The sequence below is a fragment of the Varanus komodoensis genome, unplaced genomic scaffold (genome assembly GCF_004798865.1).
Source record: "Varanus komodoensis strain SLA01 unplaced genomic scaffold, ASM479886v1 scaffold17, whole genome shotgun sequence".
In the NCBI taxonomy this organism is placed as follows: Eukaryota; Metazoa; Chordata; class Lepidosauria; order Squamata; family Varanidae; genus Varanus; species Varanus komodoensis.
Window position 1 is genome coordinate 23,939,133 of NW_025335505.1, and position 21,756 is coordinate 23,960,888.

Genomic DNA, 21,756 nt, shown 5'->3' on the forward strand with positions numbered 1-21,756 from the left:
ATATATATATATATATATATATATAATTAAAATTTTTAAACTAAGACCTAAAAAAAAATCAAACATCACAAACATTAACATTGGATTCACTGGGTCAACCTCCTACTACATATTTTTTAACATTCTAATATCAAATTCCAGTTAGTTTATCATAGTTTGAAAAACATCTCTAAATTTATGCCAAGTCCCATTTCTCCAGCCAATTATAAAAAGAGTTCCTATACAATTCTTTATAGCTTAAATGAAACAGAATTCCCAGTGTCACGCATTACTAAAAGAGGGTAAGTTGGAAAACTAAAGTGCTTATGAAATGAGTAATAACAATCCTAACATTTCAAGCTTGGAGAACTTTCATGATCTAAAAGTTACAATGGAGCCTCTTAGTTTTTGAAATAACTTAGGGGAAATCCTGTGCATGTTTAGAAACAAAAGACATATTTAGATAGGTAAACAATATAAAGGATTTCCAAGACAACTATGCTGGCTGGGAAATATTGGGAGTTGTAGGATGTTTTTCTGTCTGAAATATGCGTAGAACTTTACCCTTAAGCCATTAAGATATTGTGAGAAAATGTTTTTTCCCTAGTATAATATTTGAATTTCACATTGGGCTTATAACTTGTAAAAATTACCCCAGAAAAGCATGTAAAGCATGACTGATATGTAAGGCAAAGTAAGGCCTGACAGTTGGCTTATTAAAATAAAGAAGGTTGGGATTGACTGAAGGAAATGCAGTTAATGAAGAAGGAATTCTTAATTTAACCTTGTATTAAGCAGTAGTCTGGCAGCCCCATAGGAGACTAGGAATTGCATGCAGGTGAGTGCATGATACAGGGGAGAAGACCGCCTCCTCTGTATCTACTGTAGAAATGCAGATGTTATCCCTCTGCTAATCCCTAGTTGGACTTGTATTTTTCTAGGCCAGTAATGTTTATGGTAGTATCTTCAAAACTGGCTTAATCCTTTCCTCAACAATTATCTTTCTGTTCAAAATTCCATTCTAGGTGTGTTTTCTACAGAGGATTCCAGGTCTGTGTTCACAATGATAACGAAACATCTGGAATACAGCAAGGATTAGGGAGAAGTAACATGGTACCTTTTCTGAGAGCAAAGGAGGACTGTTGATGAAACAGTTAAAGCACCCACTTTGTTGTCACTCCTCTGATTAGAATATCTTTTTTTTTAAACTGTAAAGAACTGATTTGTGTTTAACAGAGTTTGCCAGTCAGGTAGTGGGTTCTCATCTCAGGTTGCTAGGTGATGGCTCAATGAGGCACTTGTATAAGTCCATGTTATTATTCAAGACCACTTATGGATAATCTTCCTCCACATCCACAAACAAAAAGGACTGATATCAGTACATGATGTAGCTTTTTCAAGTACATCTAGTCCTTAATTCTACATGTTCCATTACTTTTCCCTACTTCAACAGTCTAAAAGGTCTCCAAAGGACTAATTGCAACCAGTGGTGCTTTAGGAAAGCAACTGACAAAAGGAAAAACAAATGTGACAAACTTTAATACCTATTTTTAACCAGAACAGGCAGAATGGATTTAGAGTTCCTTCTAGTTGTGGCTTTTATTGTGCAGTCTTCATGCTGAATTCAGAGAATTTTATGGTGGGGGTGGGGAAATCCACTTCCTCCTTTTGTATCCTTCTCAAACAATTCCTAGAATTACTCAGAATAATAAAGCTATCTTCAATTTGAAATGAAGTGAAAGACACATATTTTGTTTTTCAAAGGCTTTTTTCATCCCAGAGTGGATTGCTAACCTGTGGTACTACTGCAACTTCTGTTCCTTCCTGCTTTTACTCTATTTTCCCCAATCCTGGAATAATGACATAAAATACTGAGCAATATTTCCCTTGTTTACTTATGTACACTGCTTGTCAAAGTAAGTTCATGAGTGTTAATTGGCAATTAGCCTAGAAAACTTAAAAGGGCAGAATATAACCACCACCAAAATAATATTGAAAAATTCTTTCTGCTATAAGGCCTAATATAGAAGGGAGATGTCCTTTTTATTTTGGTTAAAGTACTATGCAATACTAACTATTATAGGCTGAGTTCATATTATGGGCTAGCTGTTTTATTTTCTTAAGAAAAATAAAAGCATATCAAATACAAAAAGAAGTGCCGGAAAATGACAGTTGACTACTGGTAGAAATGAAGAAAGGATTGGAGCACAAACCTTAATTTAAAATCACTGGAGCACTGTGACACTGAGTTTGTGCCATTATGCTTGCTTAGAGCAGCTTAACAAACTATTTTTCCCTACATGGAAATTACGTATGCACCCATAAATTTGCCATGCATTAAAATAATACAAATATCTATTGTGTCATGATGATATATGACAGTGAACATTTTTGTACAATGTATAGCACAATTGTACCATGTGAAACCTTTTAAAAAACTGCAAGGTATAACAAGGGTGAAAACAGAAATAATTATTATTATTATTATTATTATTATTATTATTATTATAACATTTCTATGCCGCCCCTTGCCGAAACCTCGGGGCGGCTTACAACATGATAAAATACATTGAAATACAATAGTACATAATAAATTACCATTAAATATAACAATACAAAAATACATTGATTTACAAATACAAAATTAAAATTATCAGTATAAAATAAAAATATAGGAGGAGAAAGAGAAGGAAGAAGAAGTTGCCCAGGCCAGATCATATGTTTTAACAATTGAAATGATGTTTAAATAAAAAGGTCTTTACCTGGCGCCGAAAAACCAGTAACGACGGTGCCAGGCGGACCTCTTTGGGGAGTGAATTCCATAGGTTGGGCGCCACCGCAGAGAAAGCCCTCCTCCGAGTACTTACTCTCCTAATTTCTTTCATGGAGGGTTCCCGGAGAAGGGACTCTCCCGCAGATCTCAAAGGGCGGTCGGGCATACACGGACGTAAGCGCTCGTGCAGGTAGCCAGGACCCAAGCCGTTTAGGGCTTTGTAGGTCATAATCAACACCTTGAATTGGGCCCGGGCTTCAATGGGAAGCCAGTGAAGCTGATGGAGGACTGGAGTCATGTGAGCATAACGCCCCGTCCCCGTCAGCAACCTGGCAGCTCTATTTTGCACCAATTGAAGTGTTCGGACTGTCTTCAGGGGAAGCCCCACGTAAAGCGTGTTACAGAAGTCTAGGCGGGAAGTCACCAGCGCATGTGTCACCGTCGCCAGGCAGTCGTATTCCAGGTAGGGGCGCAGCTGATTAATCAGCCGAAGCTGAAGGAAGGCGTTCCTCGCTACCGCTGTCACCTGAGCTTCCAAAGAAAGCTCCGGGTCGAGGAGTACACCTAAGCTGCGGACCTTATCCCTAAGAGGGAGTGTTGCACCATTCAGGACCAGGTCAAATCCACCCTCTCCGAAACCCGATCCGCCAACCAACAGGACCTCCGTCTTGTCTGGGTTGAGTTTCAGTTTATTGGCCCTCATCCATTCCCTTACCTCGGCCAAGCACCGGTTCAGCACAGCCACTGCCTCACCTGGATTAGTGGAGAATGAGAGGTAAAGCTGGGTATCATCAGCGTATTGATGATTCCGCAGCCCACACCTCCTGATGACCTCTCCCAGCGGTTTCATATAGATGTTAAATAGCAGAGGGGATAGAATGGAGCCCTGTGGTACCCCATGGCATAGCTGCCATGACGTAGAGACATGGTCCCCCAGCACTACCTTCTGGAATCGACCGTCGAGATAGGAGCAGAACCACTGCAAAGCAGTGCCTCCAACCCCCAATCCCGCAAGTCTATCCAGAAGGATACCATGGTCGATGGTATCGAAAGCCGCCGAGAGGTCCAGAAGAACCAACAGGGATGTACTCCCCCTGTCCTTCTCCCTGCACAGGTCGTCGTACAGGGCGACCAAGGCAGATTCAGTACTGTACCCGGGTCTGAAGCCGGACTGAAAAGGATCCAGATAATCAGTTTCCTCCAAGAGTGCTTGGAGTTGTCCCGCCACCACTCGCTCCAGCACCTTGCCCAGAAACGGGATGTTGGCCACAGGTCTATAGTTAGTGGCCATCTCTGGATCCAGTGACGCTTTCTTCAGGACCGGTTGTATTACCGCCTCCTTTAAAGGGGCAGGCACTCGACCCTCCCTCAGAGAAGCGTTAACCACTTCCAAAATCCAGGTCCCAATCCCGTGCTTGGAGTTATTTATTAACCAAGACGGGCAAGGATCCAATAGGCACGTGGTGGGACGTACTCTTCCAAGCACCTTGTCCACATCATTGGGCCGCAATAATTGAAATTCCTCCAGTAATTTTGGACCAGACGGTGGCATTGGCGACTCCTCAGAGACCTCTGATTCATTAGTGGAGTCCAGCTCGTGACGAATCTGAGCGATTTTCTCCCTGAAATGCCTGGCAAAGTCGTCACAGCGGGCCTTTGAGGGTGGCATCGGATCTTCCTTAGGACCCAGGCGAACCAGGCCTTGCACCACTCGAAAAAGCTCCGCTGGACGGCATTGTGAGGAGGCAATGGAAGCAGAAAAAAACTTCTTTTTCGCCGCCTTCACCGCCACAGCATAGGCCCGATAGTGGGCTCTCAAGTGTGTTCGGTCAGATTCATCCCGTGATTTCCTCCACCTACACTCTAGCCGTCTCCCAACTCGCTTCATCGCCCGTAATTCAGGTGTATACCAAGGGGAAGAGCGGACTCTGCCCGGTGGGAGAGGATGCTTAGGAGCGATTGTGTCCACAGCCCTGGTCATCTCTCCGTTCCACAGTTCGACCAGAGCCTCGACAGGAGCACCAGTCTTGTCAGCCGGAAATTCCCCCAGGGCCCCCAGGAATCCATCCGGATCCATCCGGCTCCGGGGGGCGGGCCCATACAATCGGGTCCGCACTCTTATAGAGGGAGAGGCCGCTCTCGAGCACAAACCTCACCAGGAGGTGATCTGACCATGACAGGGGAGTCAAACATAAGTTCTTCACCCTCAGGTCATCCTCTACCTGCCCCGTCGTGAATACCAGGTCCAGAGTGTGTCCACATTCATGGGTAGGGCCAGTGACGTGTTGAGACAGGCCCATGGCCGTCATAGAGGCCATGAAGTCCTGAGCCGCCCGGTCAGTCCAGACTCGGCATGGAGATTGAAGTCCCCCAGGACCAACATCCTGGGGGTCCTCAACACCAGGTCCGAGACGGTCTCTGTCAGCTCAGATAGGGAGACTGCTGGGCAGAAAGGTGCACGGTACACCAATAGAATCCCCAATCTGTCTCGTTCGCCCAACACCAAGTAGAGGCACTCCAGCCCTGGTCTCAAAGGGACCGGAAGACCCGTGAGAGAGATGGAGGCTCTGTAAACCAACGCGACTCCCCCTCCCCTCCCTTCTGGGCGTGAACAGTGTTGAACCAGATACCCGGGCGGGCACAACTGGGAGAGGGCAACATCCCCTCCCTCTCCCGCCCAGGTCTCCGTTATGCAAGCCAGGTCAGCCCCCTCATCCACAATCAAGTCATGGATGAGGGAAGATTTATTATTGATCGACCTGGCATTGAGCAGCAGCACTGTCAGACCCGAGGGGTGGTTGACAAGGCTACCTGGCGCCCTCTGGTTGGGGGCAGGATCAGAAGGAGGGACAAGTGTCAGCCATCTGTCCATCCTTCTTCTACGTGGACACGTTAAGCCCCTATTGTTGTAACGACCATTGCCCGTGACCACGCCAATAGCAGCCCCCGTGGGTTCCCCAGGATATATAAACGTCGACATGGCCAGGAATGACTCAAAGCACTAATTAAAGCAGGGTAAGATTATAAAGTAGGTCGGAGGAGGAGAAAAAGAACGATAAAAAGAAAAAAAAAAAGAAAAAAGGGGATCCTTCCTCTTCCCTGAGAATCAGCAGTAGGCAAGCCTATTTCAACAAGAGTCCATGGCCAGCCCAGCCCCCCTCTCGTCCCCCCGAACGGCACCCCAAACGGCGGCGACCCCTTTGGTCGCAGCCCTTCGGCCGCCGCCCTTCGGCCGCCGGCCCCGGCCGTTGCCGCAGCTTTGACTCCGCAGGGCGCCTCCGAGACCCGCCCCGTCGCGCACCGCGCGCGCCCGATCACCTGGGCTGGCGGGCGGCGCTCTCCGGCACCGCGTGCGGCCGCGCTGGCCGGTGGAGCTGGCTGCCGTCGAGGTCGCAGCCGCATGCGTCTGCCTGCATTCGCTTGCCCGGGAGCGGCGTGATGCTGGGGGTGGGCGGAAGCGTCTCTTGCAGCGCGGGGTCGGTGTTTCCTGTCTGGGGGGCCGTTCCCTCCTGGCCGTTGCCGCGGCTTTGACTCCACAGGGCGCCTCCGAGACCCGCCCCGTCGCGCACCGCGCGCGCCCGATCACCTGGGCTGGCGGGCGGCGCTCTCCGGCGCCGCGTGCGGCCGCGCTGGCCGGTGGAGCTGGCTGCCGTCGAGGTCGCAGCCGCGTGCGTCTGCCTGCATTCGCTTGCCCGGGAGCGGCGTGATGCTCATATTAGCTAGTCATATTAGCTTTCATATTAGCTTTCAAATTAGCTAGTCATATTAGCTTTCCTCCCTCCTCTTTTCTATTTTGCTGCTATCTCCAAGAAAACCTTCTATTTCCTATACATGCAAAACAAACAAAAACTAGTCCAGTTAGCCAGGCTAACTCACAAGTTCTGGAACATGCACACAGTCACTGGAACATCTACCACAGATATTGGTTATAGTTCTCTTTCTTACAAAAGTGTGTCACATGCAGGTGTAAAGTTGGCAGCAACAATATGCCAACTTGCACAATATATGTAACAGCACACTTCTGCACCAATGCAAACTTTTCCATTGAATCAGGTTATCCATCCCCAGCAGTTGCAAGATATATAAAATGGTACCAATCAAGAACTACTTGCAGATCACTGGATGGTTTCTCTAAGAACGACAATGAAAAAAGCTGCTCCATCTCAAATTAGGCTGCTGAAATTAAGAATGCAGAGGGCAGGATGCCAGCGGGATGAACAAAGAGCAGATCTGTGGGTGGAAGAACTGTGAGTTCATTGTAGCATTGGGGAAAAAATCAGGGCAGAACATGTGATCAGAGGTCCCCTGTTTCTGAATTCATAATCTAAGTCCAGTTGATGGATCCTGAAGTTCTAGCAAAGGCAAAGTAGATCTTGTAAGCCTGAACTCAGCCCAGTCCTAGACCTCACTTGCTCCAGAATCCAGATGCCATTGTTCCAAAAGAAGGTTATTTATATATTTTTTGTTTGTTTATTTAAAGTTTTCGTATACCGTCCCCTTGCTATATAGCCTCGGGACAGCTCACAGAAATAAATAAATATCATACAAATACAGTTAAAAACCCATTTTTAACTAAAGGTAGTATCTAGCACCTCTTTGTTACATCTTTCTTAATAAGTGACCCCTTCACACTTTACAATCAAAGTAGGTGAACATATGGCCTATAGCAGGGGTTAGTAAGACAATACTGATGGGCACAAAAAATGCCCTCCCACACCCTTACAGGCTGCTCAAGAAACTTTTGTGATGTCTGAAAAATCACAGCTTGAAAACCTATCACTTGATTCTCTCAGGGTACATCCATTTCTGCTTCTGTTGGGGATGTTGTTTTTAACCTAATAAATGATCTGAAGTTCTCTCCAGCTTGGCTACTTTACAGATATTTCCTGCTTTCCTCCCACTTTGAAACCTGTGTGTTTTGTTTATGAATGAAGATGGTTCTGGATAGCAGCTAGATATTTATTTTGAGAAAATGGAGTATCAGCCATTCTTTGTTTCTCCATCCCAACAACCTTTGGGAGAAGCCTAGGTGTGACCCCAAATTTTGTGAGTAACTGTCAGAGCCTAATAGTGGTGAGCCAGTTGTCTGCAACTACTACTTATATCTTAAAAGTGTAACCAAATGTAAACTCTACGGCTTTACCATCATCCCCTTCATCTTCCTCTGATCCTTTTGTACATCATTAACCATCTTCTTTGAAGAAATCAAGAGAACTCAACTGTCTGCATACATAGCCTGATAAAGGTATTGCACAAATATGGAATTTTGATTATTTTTCCTGTGGCCAACGGGGCAATCTTGCTTTGTGTGTTTAAAACGTTTTTCAATATTCACTGAAAAATTAAGTGACATATACTAGAGGTTCTTGATTTGGAAAGCAGAGAGAAACTCAAGCACATATGGTTTACATTTCCCACAATCTCTACATCTTTAATATTTTTCAATATTGAACATGCATTTGAACCAGGCAACACTTTTAAAATAGCTGCAAGTGGTACCAAAGAAGCATTTTTCCTATATATATCTTTGTTCCACATTAGTTACTGGTCAAACACACTGCTGGAAAGTAGGCATGAGGAGGAAAAAAACTGCTTATCTGAGAATATAACCAGAGGTAAAAATAAACACCCGTTTTTCAAATCATTTTCCAAGTCTCTAAAAATAAAAAAAACCATTGCACAGAAGTCTAATACATGCAGTGCTTCCAGGAAGAGGGGTCCAGCTATTCTGCCTTCTCCTTAAAGGATTTGGGGGGGGGGGGGTAAGAAAAAAGTCTCCTTCATGGATCATTGCCTTGTCGTGGCGAAGGGGCTTGCATAGCTCAATGAAGCTATGAACTATGCCGTGCGGGGCCACCCAAGACGGACAAGTCATACCAGAGAGCTCTGACAAAACGTGATCCACTGGAGAAGGAAATGGCAACCCACTCCAGTATCTTTTCCATGAAAACCCCATGGACAGTACCAAAAGGCAAAAAGACATGACGCCAGAAGATGAACCCCTCAGGTCAGAAGGTGTCCAATATGCTACTGGGGAAGAGCAGAGGGCTAGTACTAGTAACGCCAGAAAGAATGAAGCGACTGAGTCAAAACTGAAAGGATACTCAGTTGCAGATTTATCTGGTGGTGAAAGGAGAGTCTGATGCTGTAAAGATCTATACTGCATAGGAACCTGGAATGTAAGATCCATGAATCAAGGCAAGCTGGATGTGGTCAAACAGGAGATGACAAGACTGAACATCGACATCTTAGGAATCAGTGAACTAAAATGGACAGAAATGGTGAATTTAATTCGGATGACCATCAGGTATACTACTGCGGGCAAGAATCCCTCAGAAGAAATGGAGTAGCCTTCACAGACAATAAAAGAGTAGGAAAAGCAGTACTGGGATACAACCTCCAAAATGACAGAATGATATCAGTTCGAATCCAAGGAAAACTATTCAATATCACAATAGTCCAAGTATATGCCCCAACCACTGGTGCTGAAGAGGTTGAAGTTGACAGGTTCTATGAAGGCCTACAACACCTTCTAGAATTAACACCAAAAAATGATGTCCATATCATCATGGGGGATTGGAATGCTAAAGCAGGAAGCCAAAAGATAACTGGGATAACAGGCAAGTTTGGCCTTGGAGTACAAAATGAAGCAGGGCACAGACTGGTAGAATTTTGTCAAGAGAATATGATGGTCATAGCAAACACTCTTTTCCAGCAACCCAAGAGACGAATCTACACATGGACATCACCAGATGGTCAAGACAGAAATCAGATTGACTATGTGCTCTGCAGCCAAAGATGGAGAAGCTCTATAGTCAGTAAAAACTAGACCAGGAGCTGACTGTGGCTCTGATCATGAGCTTCTGGTTGCAAAATTTAGGCTAGAAGAGATAAGAATGCCATCTTAAATGAACTGTGCAAAGAAATAGAAGAAAACAATAGAATAGGGAGGACCAGAGATCTCTTCCAGAAAATTGGAGATATAAGGGAACGTTTCATGCAAAGATGGGCATGATAAAGGACCAAAATGGCAGGGACCTAACAGAGGCAGAAGAGATTAAGAAGAGGAGGCAAGATTGCACAGGAACCATACAAGAGAGAGCTTAACGTCCCTGATAAGCATGATGGGGTGTTCACTGACCTGAAGCCAAACATCCTGGAATGTGAAGTCAAATGGGCCTTAGGAAGTCTGAGCAACAACAAAGCTAGTGGAGGTGACAGTATTCCAGCTGAGCTATTAAAATCTTAAAAGACAATGCAGTAAAAGTGCTACACTCGATATGCCAGCAAACTTGGAAGACTCAGCAGTGGCCACAGGATCGGAAAAGGTCAGTTTAGGATTTCAAAGGTCAGGATTTCGAAGAGGGAGAGGAATTAGAGATCAAATTGCCAACATACGCTGGATCATGTAGAAAGCTAGGGAGTTCCAGAAAAACATCTACTTCTGCTTCATTGACTATGCTAAAATCTTTAATTGTGTGGATCACAACAAATTGTGGCAAGTTCTTAAAGAGATGGGAATACCAAACCATCTTATCTGTCTCTTGGGAAACCTATATGCGGGTCAAGAAGCAACAGTGAGAACTGGACATGGAACCACTGATTGGTTCAAAATTGAGAAAGGAGTTTGGCAAGGCTGTATACTGTCACCCTGTCTATTTAACTTACATGCAGAGCACATCATGAGAAAGGCAGGGCTGGATGGGTCACCAGTTGGAATTAAGATTGCCGGGAGAAATAACAACAACCTCAGATATACAGATGATACCACTCTCATGGCAGAAAGTGAAGAGGAACTAAAGAGTCTCTTGATGCAGGGGAAGGAGAGAACTCAACATTAAGAAGAATAAGATCATGGCATCCAGTCCTCTCACTTCCTGGCAAATAGATGGGGAAGAAATGGAGGTAGTGACAGATTTTTTTTCCTGGGCTCCAAGTTCACCACAGACAGGGACTGAAGCCAAGAAATTAAAAGACTCTTGTTCTTGGGGAGGAAAGCTATGGCAAATCTAGACTGCATTACTAAAAAGCAGAGACATCACCCTGCCAACAAAAGTGTGTATAGTCAAGGCTATGGTTTTCCCAGTTGCAATGTATGGCTGTGAAAGCTGGACCATAAGGAAGGCTGAGCGCCAAAGGATTGAGGCCTTTGAATTGTGGTGCTGGAGGAGACTCCTGCAAGTCCCTTGGACAGCAAGGCGATCAAACCCTGACTGCTCTTTAGAAGGCCAGATACTGAAGATGAAACTCAAATACTTTGGCCACCTAATGAGAAGGAAGGACTCGCTGGATAAGAGCTTAATGCTGGGAACAATAGATGGCAAAAGAAGAAGGGGACGGCAGAGAATGAGGAGGCTAGGTGGAGTCACTGAAGCAGTTGGTATGAGCTTAAGTGGACTCCGGGGGATGGTGGAGGACAGGAAGGCCTGGAGGAATGTTGTCCATGGGGTCGTGATGGGTCGGACACGACTTCGCGACTAACAGCAGCAGCAGCAGCAAGAAAAAAGTGGTAGGAGAACTCAGAGGGTTACAGGTGATAGGCTGCCATCTGTATCCCATGTAAAATTATGTGAATGCAGCAGGGTGCTGGTACAATAAATGCTTCAGCCCAAAGCACTCATGATTTGTCATTACTGAGAGGCTATATTTTCATTCAGTTACTGCCTAATCACTCTGCCTGCACCAGCTCTCAAGGCTTTTAGCTGAACTGTCCAGATGCCGCTAAGCCTAGACAGAGATGTCTTGAATCCTCTGGCTGTCATTGGCCTTGCTGCTTTGATAGCTAACTTCACCGCAACAGCAGATCAGCACAGACTGAAATCCCAAGAATGCTTTGTAGAATTTAAGCCCTGGGGAGACCTGCACATTTGAGATCATGCAAAAGCACATTTGAGATACATTTTTCAATGTATTACTGTACACTTACCACTTCCCTGAGTGGCAAAATGAACTGTGTCAACATTTTCTCAAGTTTGGTTTCCTTGCAAAAGAGAGTTGATGCAAGACCCTCTAATGTTATTTGAGTTTGAACATAAGTTCAAAGTATTAAGTACAGCTTCATACTTATTCAGTCCATTTCTCCCACATCTGCTCTTCAAAGAAAACCACCCCTGCATTCCCAGCTTATAGCCCCTAACTCTCTTCTAGGCTGCAGTCCTATATGCACTTACCTGGAACTTCTTAAATGAATGGGATGGTGCTGTAAGTCTCTTACTGACAACTAAACTATATGCTATGTTGAATAAGTAGCATGCAGCTGATCCTTACTTTGTTTTTTAAAAACTCTGAGTAAGCATGTAGGGCATGATCTGGACCATGCAGGGTAAAGGAAGGTTATTATAAAGGTTATGTGACTAACATCAAGAGCTTCAGCTTTGGGGTGGTGTAGAAATGAAATGAGTAGTAGTAAATAATAATAGTCTCCATCAATGTGTCTAATCCTTTTTTAAAGCCATCTGAGTTTTTTAAAGCCATCTTTAAAGAATTCCAAAGGTTAAGAATGTGTTGCATAAAGATATACTTCTTTTTATCTGTCCTGGAGCTCCCACCAATCATCTTCATGGGATGACCCCAGGTTCTAGAATTATGAGAGAGGAAGTTTTTCTCCCTCTCTACTTTTTCTGCACAATAGAGGTATATAAAATTATTCTTCCTGTTCCCTGTACCTCATCTTTTTTCTAAGCCTAAACACCTCATATGTAAGTCCCTGTGTCGGCAGTCCTTGGACATCCCCTCAGCATGTCCAGAGTACATTGTGAAGAGAAGTGTATTTTGTTGTATTAATCATTTTCTACATTCATTTGTGTTAAGTGCACATATGATAACCAACTAAATCAAACTGATCCTTGTTGTTGTTGTTTTTAAAGGACCCTCTCTGAAACAAAGGGAATGCTGTCTTTCCCATGCATGGCATAGATGAGGAGCCACACAATGGCTGGGTTCACATGTCACAGCAAGCAACCCTATGTGGTTTCCAGTGTACAGATTGTTCTCTGAGTTCAACAGCCAGATGATTGCATGGTTCCCACGGCAACATAGTTTCCATGCTCCCCACTCCATCCTCCTTCTCTTACTATGCATCCCAACAGCCCCCATGCACAAAAGCTCCTTCTTATGCTATTGTTTCCTAGCTGGTTCAGCCCTTGAAGGAATTTTTATTAAATCATAATAAACTCTTTTGCTGTGATTCACCACTTCTCCTTCCATACATTCACCCGCTTTCTCCCTGTTTCTTAAAATAAACAGAGACAGGCACACCATTCAGCCAATAGGAATAAAGTACTGTAGGTGATGACTTGTGTGTTGCTAAGAAACAAAAGGTAGCAGTGAATTGATGGCAGAGCAGCAGTTTTGTGGCAACTTTTTCCATAGGACCCTGATGTTTCCATACCAACAATGGTAAAATGGCAATCCTGAGTCTGGGCAAGTGGAGCAGTTGCAATGAAACCTTAGAACAGACTATTGATTCTGTCATGCTTTCAGAAAACTAAATGTATCATACAGAAACTCCATGATTGAGTCCAGATGATATGACAGACCAACAAGGGTAAGAAATTACCACAGCTTCTTGTGACATGCAAATCTAGCCAATGTGTTCAACATGCTCAGGTCAGATTCAGACTTGTTTTTTTTTTAACATTAGATTCTGGAACTGCATGAAAAAAATCTCTTTTGAAGTCATAGCTTTTGAGTAGTTTTTAATATGCCATGTTTTATCATTTAAGGCAAAAGAGTTAAAGGTTCTACTGTATCTACAGCCACTATTTATTCATTCATTCACTCATTCAGCTTGGCATCCCAAGATTTTCAAATAGTTTAAATAAAAAATGCTAGTCTAAGCTATCACAAAGGCCAACAAGGTGCATCAAACAAAAAAGTTGCCCAAAGATATAGATGCCTCTAAGGCAGCTGGGAGCAATATGTGGCACTCCCTGATTTTTTTTAATGGCCTTTTTAACCTCTGCCAAGTTAGGAAGGCCATAAATTTGATGGAAGAGTAAGATGCCATGACAACAGAGGCAAAAGTACAGTACCTTGAAAGCAAGTTGTTTGAAAGCAAGGTAAGCAAGAAGCAAAATCCTAGACTGAAAGTAGGATCATCTTACCAGAAGCCTCCTGGGAGCATGATCTTGCTTGAACACAAGGCATATGCTCCCAGCTGCTGCTGCACTACTGACAATAAACGCTTCCTGTCTGGAGTGTGGCCAGCCAGGGCAGTGCATGGAAGTAATGTCACCCCTCCCACACCCCAGGAAGTTGCCCACTTCTGTTCCAGAGGATCATCATTCACGGTCTAGTTCAGAGGTACTGAACCTTATGCCTTGACAGTTAAATTTAGCCTCCCAGGAGTTCAACTCTAGCTCTCCAGATATGCCCAGAAAGCCTTGCCATTTTCCCCCAATCGCCAATGCTTTGATAGTTTCCTTATTTTTATGCATTTTCTCTTTCCAAATGATAGGAATACATCTCTGACGGCTTAGTTACTGACATCAAGAGCTTTAAGCTAAAATATGCTTCTGGGTAGGGGGTGGGATGTTCTTTTGGCCACATCCTTTTTGCTTTCAGCCCTGTCCATCAATAGTATGTGGACTCTAAGACATTCTCCATAAGGAATTTGGCCCCTGGGCTGAAAGAGATTCCGCACCTCAATCTAGGACATTGCTTACTCTTTAAATGGCATTCTTAGCAAGACTCCTTCCAAGTGTTCCAAACCAAGTGGAAAGGTAAAGAGCCTAATCATTTATGTTATAACCAAGGCTTGTTGTCAAGTTCTACCTGATTCTTACTTGAAGCTAATATTATTTATTTCATTATTACAAAAGAATATAAATAAAGTTCTAAAAATGTGCAGATATTAAATGAGAAGAAAACAGAAGTACTTTGGAGGCCTGGGTTTCATCCATGGTGATCAGCAATCCTGAGTTAAGACAAAGCAAAAATTGCAGTAATATTTATTTATTTATTTATTTATTTATTTATTTATAGGACTTCTATGCCGCCCCATTCGCCGAACCCTTGGGGCGGCTCACAATCATAAATAGATAATATAAAACAATATAATTTAGCAGTATAACAGTAAAATTTAAGTCGCCCTGGCCGACTTAAACTTAAAAATATCAAGTTTTAGAATAGGCCAACATCTAAATAATCAGCATTAGACCAAAATACACAAGCTGTCAGAATGCAAAAATAAATCCCACCAATCCTTTGTTTAATATTATCTTCATCTTCACATAGATTTCAAGGATGTGGTGAAGGATAGACTGGGGAGTCAGCAACCAAAACCACATGTTGCTACAGCAGTTTGGCATACAAAAAGCATGCCAGTTAAATAAAGAGAGGAAGTGGTAAACAGGTTTCCTGAAACAGTCTTCAAACCATGCGCACACACGCACAAACAGAAAATAAATAAAGCACTAAATCAAGTATATAGGACAGTTAAAGTTGTATTTTAACTTGCACTGAGTAGGACTGCTTTCCCCTTCTTCATGTACCTTTCATGTACCTTTTCACAGTCCTTTACATCCACCTTAGCAGCTTGTGTGGTTCCTGAAAACAGAGGTCTCTCCATAGACCTAAATTCTAAGTTTAGGAGAGCCGGTGTGATGTAGTGGTTAAAAGCTTGGGTCTGGAACTCAGGCGATCTGGGTTCTAGTCCCCGCTCGGCCATGGAGCCAACTGGGTGACTTTGGGCCAGTCACAGACTCTCAGCCCAACCTACCTCACAGGGTTTATTTATTTATTTATTTATTTATTTATATAAACCATTTCTATGCTGCCCCATTTGCAAAATGCCTCGGGGTGACTTACAATATAAATAAACAATTATATAATTAGACTTAAAAATGGGAAACATCTCAGCATGTACATAAAAACCCAATAAATACAATTAATAAATTAACAATTAAAATAACTTTTAAATAAAAAGGTCTTGGCCTGGCACCGAAAAGCAAATAACGACGGCATCAGGCGGACCTCTCTGGGGAGCGCATTCCATAGGCGGGGCACCACCACAGAGAAGGCCCTCCTCCGGGTACTCACCCTCCTAATATCTTTCACGGAGGGTTGTTGTTGTGGGGATAAGATGGAGGAGGAGAATGATGTAAGCTGTCTTGAGCCCTTTGTAGGGAAAAGGCAGGATATAAATTGGGAAAAAAAAGTTACATTAAGATCCACCAAGTTAGCCATACAAGGAGGTTGTGTAATTCAAATCCCACTGTCTGTGGTTTTTCTATGCAACTGGAAGTTGGAAGCAGGCCTGAATGCATTCCATGCTTCCACAATTGCACTGCTCATCTTCAGAATATATTATCATGTACAAAAATCAGTGCAGCAAGAACGTGGGTTTGAAGAAAAAGGAGAAGTAGGAAGAGTGGAAGTAGGAAAAGATTCTTAGCCATTATAATGAGGGCTTCAAAACTTCAGTTCGCTTTGTTTTTAAAACAGAAACAACCCCACCCAACTCCAAAGGTCTAAATTTAATACAATACCTAATGAATAGTCAAAACATGTCACTATACTCAAGGTTTTTCACTGAAAATCTTTTAGCACCTACCACAGCCTTCCCAAACGTGGAGCTCTCTGGGTGGTTGGGCTACATTTCCCATCATCCTTCATGACTGACCATGCTGACTGGATGTGATGGACATTGTAATCCAAAACAACCAGTTTGGGAAAGATTCAGCTAGCACATGCTCTTACATATCCCCTTAACATTATCACCTTCCTGGAAATGTATGCTCCAGTTATCAGTAATTTCTTCTTAAAGATAAGAACATTTTCCTCAAGACTGAAGTCAGCCACCAAATACAGTTAACAGTCTATGGAAGTGATAAGCCTGGTTTGTAGAATTAGATGAAGAAGAACCTTCAGAATTTCTGAGACTACCCACTAGCAATGGCAGTATGCCTGAGGCATTTTTTATTTTTTTATGTAGGAAAGTTCCAATGAGTATGCTGTATTAATACAGTTATTGTTCTTGATTGGTCTCAGATTACCTTGGAAAGGAAAACCACACTTGCATTTGAAATTAAAAATACAGCAAACTAAGTTCACCCACTGCATAAAAACTGTAAAAGGTCATGTGAAATGAAAAACTTTTTGTACAGTATGGTAGCCCTTTTTCTGGAACACTGGCCATATATTCCATAGCCAAGCTACAATCCCGATCATTACACAACCTACTAAGTCAGGGGTCTCAAACTCAACTTACCTGGGGGCCGCTGGAAGTAGAGTCTGGGTGAGGCTGGGCCGCATCAAGTATTCCACCACCGCGGCGGTGGTGGGCCGCTTATCCCGCGTCGCTCTTGGAGGTCGGCCCGGGCGCTGCTGGCCCTTTGAAGGCCGCAGGGCCCCTCCCCCGTGCCCCGCCCATCCCGGCAATTGGCCTGCGGGCCGCGAGTTTGAGACCCCTGTACTAAGTGAAAATTATTATAGCTTGAAGGTTTTGGAATTCTGTATTTTATGTATTCTAATTAGGTTGGTTTTGTTCAATTGTTTCCTTTAACTAGTTTAAAGGTAAAGGTTTCCCCTTGACATTAAGTCCAGTCATGCCTGACTCTATGGGGCGGTGCTCATCTCCATTCCTAGCCGAGGGAGCCAGCATTTATCCGCAGACGTCTCCATGGTCATGTGGCCGGCATGACTAAACACCGAAATGCACGGAACACTGTTACCTGCCCACCGAAATGGTACCTTTTCATCTACTTGCATCTGCATGCTTTCGAACTGCAAGGTTGGCAGGAGCTGGGACAGAGCAACGGGAACTCACCCCATTGTACAGATTCGAACCGGCGACCTTTCAATCTACCAGCCCAGCAGCACAGCGGTTTGAACCACTGCGCCACCTGCAGTCCCCCCTTAACTAGTTTAGGCCATGTTTAACTCTTGAGTTAAATCCAGACTTGGTCATACTCAACTACCAAGACAGAAGCCCTTGGTTGGAATAAGAATTTAGTGGGGAGTGTCATGTGAGGCCAGCATGCCAATGCTCTGAACACACACATCTGCAAATTTGTTTCAACATGATGCTCATAAGCTGTAAGCTGTGTTACATTTGAGAAGAGAAAACATTTCCTGTTACAGTTTTGCCTACTGCAGGCACATGATCTCTAAGATCTGATACAAGAATGACTAATGTGAAACAGGGTCCTCATTCCAGCTGCTGCCATCACACAAATTCCTCCCAGCTTCCATATGCACTGCCTGATTCTACTAGGCAAGCGCAACATATGTGTGTCAGGGTGGTGTGGGGCTAGGAGACCCAGGAACAAAACTCAAATAAATTTCTGAATCCCTAATAACAGCCTAGACTTTCCAGAGCAAGGCTTTGAAGACAGACCAACTATAACTTTAGCATATGGCACCAGATGCTTTAGATAAATGGTTAAATGTAGCCACAGATGGAATAGAAGGAGATTGCCACCACAGCTCTCCTTATACAACAATTACAAGCAATGGTAAAAGAAGTTGATAACACTGCGCCTACCATATGGAGTGTCCGGTTATCTGTTTATGCAGTTACAGTTCCCACTTGCAAACAAATAATTTGCAGGCGCTAGTCACACAGGAAGAAATATAATATGTGCCACTGAGCACACCAGAGCTAGCATGGACAGACAGGTCTCTGGCACTGCACCATGCTGGATCATCATATACCATGAGCAAGAGAGAATGAGTAGCAGTGATATTTACTTTCTTTCCTTAATGCACAGATACTGATGAACCCTACACACACATTATTTCCTGTTCACAAAGTTAAAGGTTGGTATCCTATTATTTGCTCATGACGACAAACATTGCCATGTGTACCTTAGATGACCAACCTATACACACCTAATAGTAATCTGAATAGGTCCTTCATGCTTACCTGATTCTTTCATTTGACATAGCAAAATTTCTACATTATGGTGCATGTGTCATTCATCACTAATGTCAGAAGCCTAAACTTACCCTGGCAGCAACCTTGAACAAATACATTCTGCATGCATTCACTATTACACTGGATGTGCTAACTGAGTGAGAAATCTTTTTTGCTGATGACATAACTATGAGCACTGAAAATGCACTAGCCCCAGTCCCCAAAACAGGCACTATCTTCATGAAAGAGCTGAATTCTAAAGAAATGGGTACAAAGGTTAGTAGTTGGATATATGCTGTGTGTGCAGAAGTCCTCAATTCAGTTGAAAGGATCTCAGCAGCATACTGGGAGCATACTCTTTCAGAAGCATTAGAGAGAAGTGTCCAGTCAGAACGTAGCATTAAGATAGTTTTAGCAGATGAGTATCAACTGCGCAACATCTATTGTGTGGTGAATGGGGTGTAGAAAAAATTTGGCTTTTGACTGTTCTTCAGGATACAATGGTGTGTGCATAACATTAAATTAGAATTAGGCTTCTGCAATAGAAATGAGGCCTTTATTCTGCTTATTCTTAATTAGTGAACTATTTGTTATACTTATAGCATTGCTTGACAAGTGCTTTCTTCTATCTTCTTTCATGTTAGGTTGTTAGCATTGCTGTCAACACTTACCGTTGTACAAAAGATACAGCTGCACTCTTGGAGAGTGGTCATCTTATCCAATGAATATTCAGATAGGCACAGTTTGCAAGTGACCAAGGGTTCTAAGGATAATTCACCAACTTCTGATATTCCAGTTGTCATGGTGTGATAGCAGATCTTACCAAGAGAGGCCATCAACTTAGCCCACCAACTCTCTAAAAATATAAATAAAAATAAGTTGCTAGGGATAATTCTGCAGGCCAACATTCAACATAGAATATAGTTTAGAAAAAAATTGCTTATTTATTCATTAGGGTAGCCTGCCAATTAGAATGGCCACTGCTGATCTAAGTATGTCTTATGAGCACTAACAGCCTGTGCCCCCCTTGTTCTAGAGAAATAAGCAATGCAAGCTGGCCAAGAACAATTTTTTTTAATCCAGAGGTGTTCATAAATATTCCATAGAGTTTACTGCAAAGTCCACCACTATTTAGTATATTTTATTTGGATGAGAGCTTGGACAGAATATTTAGGCAATGAGCATGCCTAAGCTGAGGAGTAGTAGCAAACATCTTTACTGGGTTAGCTAAAAATTCAAGATGCTAAACTGGACAGAAGGAAGCAGAATGCTGTATTATAACACAGACCACATGCAAGAACTTAATGGGTTTAAAATAACTTTCTAAACAATAGCGCATATGATACTGTGAACCTTTCATAATTTTGGCTATTTTAAGGATCAAGAAGCAATCTTACCACTGGTCTGTCCAGATACCACTTCTTTTAAAATCCTCTTCACATTTCTGGACTCACAATACTCATTGATTAGAAAATAAGAGGGATAAGAACTAGGCCAAGGATCCAAAAATTTTGGCTGGCCATAATAACCCTCAGAGTGTCAGAAAAATCTCTGATTTATTCACTGAACGTCAGAGGCAATTAGAAGCACTGAGACTTCCTGCTGCTTTTAATTGCCTCCAAAACCCCTCTCATAATAATTAGTTAAGGTTAGAACTGGTATTTTAACAATTACCAAAGCCCTCAGAACAATGCCTTTTAGCCAACTCAAAATTCTATTTGCTATAGCAACAGTTATCAGTTAATAATCAGCAATGCAATGATGCATCAAGAGCTATCTTTATATGAATCTGCATTTTCAAATCTGATAACTCAAGAATATAAATGTTGTCTATGTTTCATCTGTATTCCTACAAATTCCTTCTCCAATTTGCTGTGTTTTGTTGTAAATGCTTTTCATTTCCTTGTCTAGTAAAGTCAGCAATATATATAACACATTTTAAACAATTACAAGTGGCATACTAAAAGCTGCAGTGTCCAGTTTGATGTAAAACAAGTTTATTTCATTTCCAGTGGTCAGGCTAGCCATTTTCAGGACAAGAAAGGGCAAGCACTCCAGTTGCTGCAGGCAACCATCTTGCTGAGTCTTCAAAGGCCCCATGTAGTTCTTCTCATGCTCTGAGAAGAAGTCAGGCAGTGGTAGCAACCAAACAGGAAACAGACCGTTTCTATATCCTTTCTATATCCTTTTAGTTCAGCATATAATCTTTCTCTTTCACAGAGCTGAGCAAGAGAGGTCAGTAACCAGCATAGAGACTTTGAAGACACCATTCAGTATAATACAATGCTTGTTTACTCAGAATGGGTAATATTCCAAGGTAGCATGTTCAGGAATGCAACCACAATTAGCTGAAATGCCACAAAAAGTCAAATGAGTGCTAGATTGAGTGGCAAGCAGAGGAGGGAGAGGTATTCTTAATTCTTTAAAATGCTTAATTAAAAAATATAAGACAATACTATTGACATTACATAGTATGTCACAGAGATTTTAATCAATATAAACATATCACCCTTGGGTGAAGTAAACAGAAATGCCATTTCATTTTCCAGACCCTCACATTGTCCACAGTATCCTCAGCACTTCTGTCCATTCCGCTCAAGAGAAACACTCTGTTCACTTGTCTTGGCAATCTCTGACATTGCTGAAGTGCCTGAATGCATTTCATAAGCAGCAAAGCATAAACATTTCCTCAGAGCAGCAAAAGTCAACAGAAGATTAACAGACAACCAGCAAATGGTAACAACTTCAAAAACCAGAAAAATTGCATTGCCTTTAAGATGTCACTAAGGTTCAGCACAGTTGAGGGGCTTCCCTTTGCAAGGCACTATTTTCCCACACTAAAGAAAGGTTTCGGTCCAAAATGCAATTCTAGGTGTAGCCAAGAGCTACTGCATCCTGGAAAGTTTAACTTTTTTCATATGATCAGCAGACTATGATGCTATATCAAGCTGTTCTGAAAGTGCCCTCAGTTTCAAAAATAATTTGCAGTGTGCCCTGGGGGAACTACTGTTGCAAAAAACCAATCCAAGGCTCCCATCAGACTGACAGAACCAGAGGCACATTTCTTTTGAATCCTGGCTCACATCTCTAGAACATGCTAAATTAAATGTGCTCATTTTCAATGAACGATAGCAACCACTGGGAA

General features: G+C 42.8%; 1 protein-coding gene across 5 annotated transcripts in view; it reads right to left on the minus strand.

Moving 5' to 3' along the window:
- The window catches only part of RNF144B (ring finger protein 144B), a 61,476-nt gene that overhangs the window by 29,871 nt on the left and 9,849 nt on the right, over window positions 1-21,756 (minus strand). For all 5 annotated transcript variants that reach the window (XM_044426396.1, XM_044426393.1, XM_044426395.1 and 2 more), the window contains one exon: window positions 19,283-19,467. In XM_044426396.1, the coding sequence (XP_044282331.1) occupies window positions 19,283-19,447 (165 nt within the window). In that variant the 5' untranslated portion in view covers window positions 19,448-19,467. The remainder of the gene's footprint in view (window positions 1-19,282; window positions 19,468-21,756) is intronic.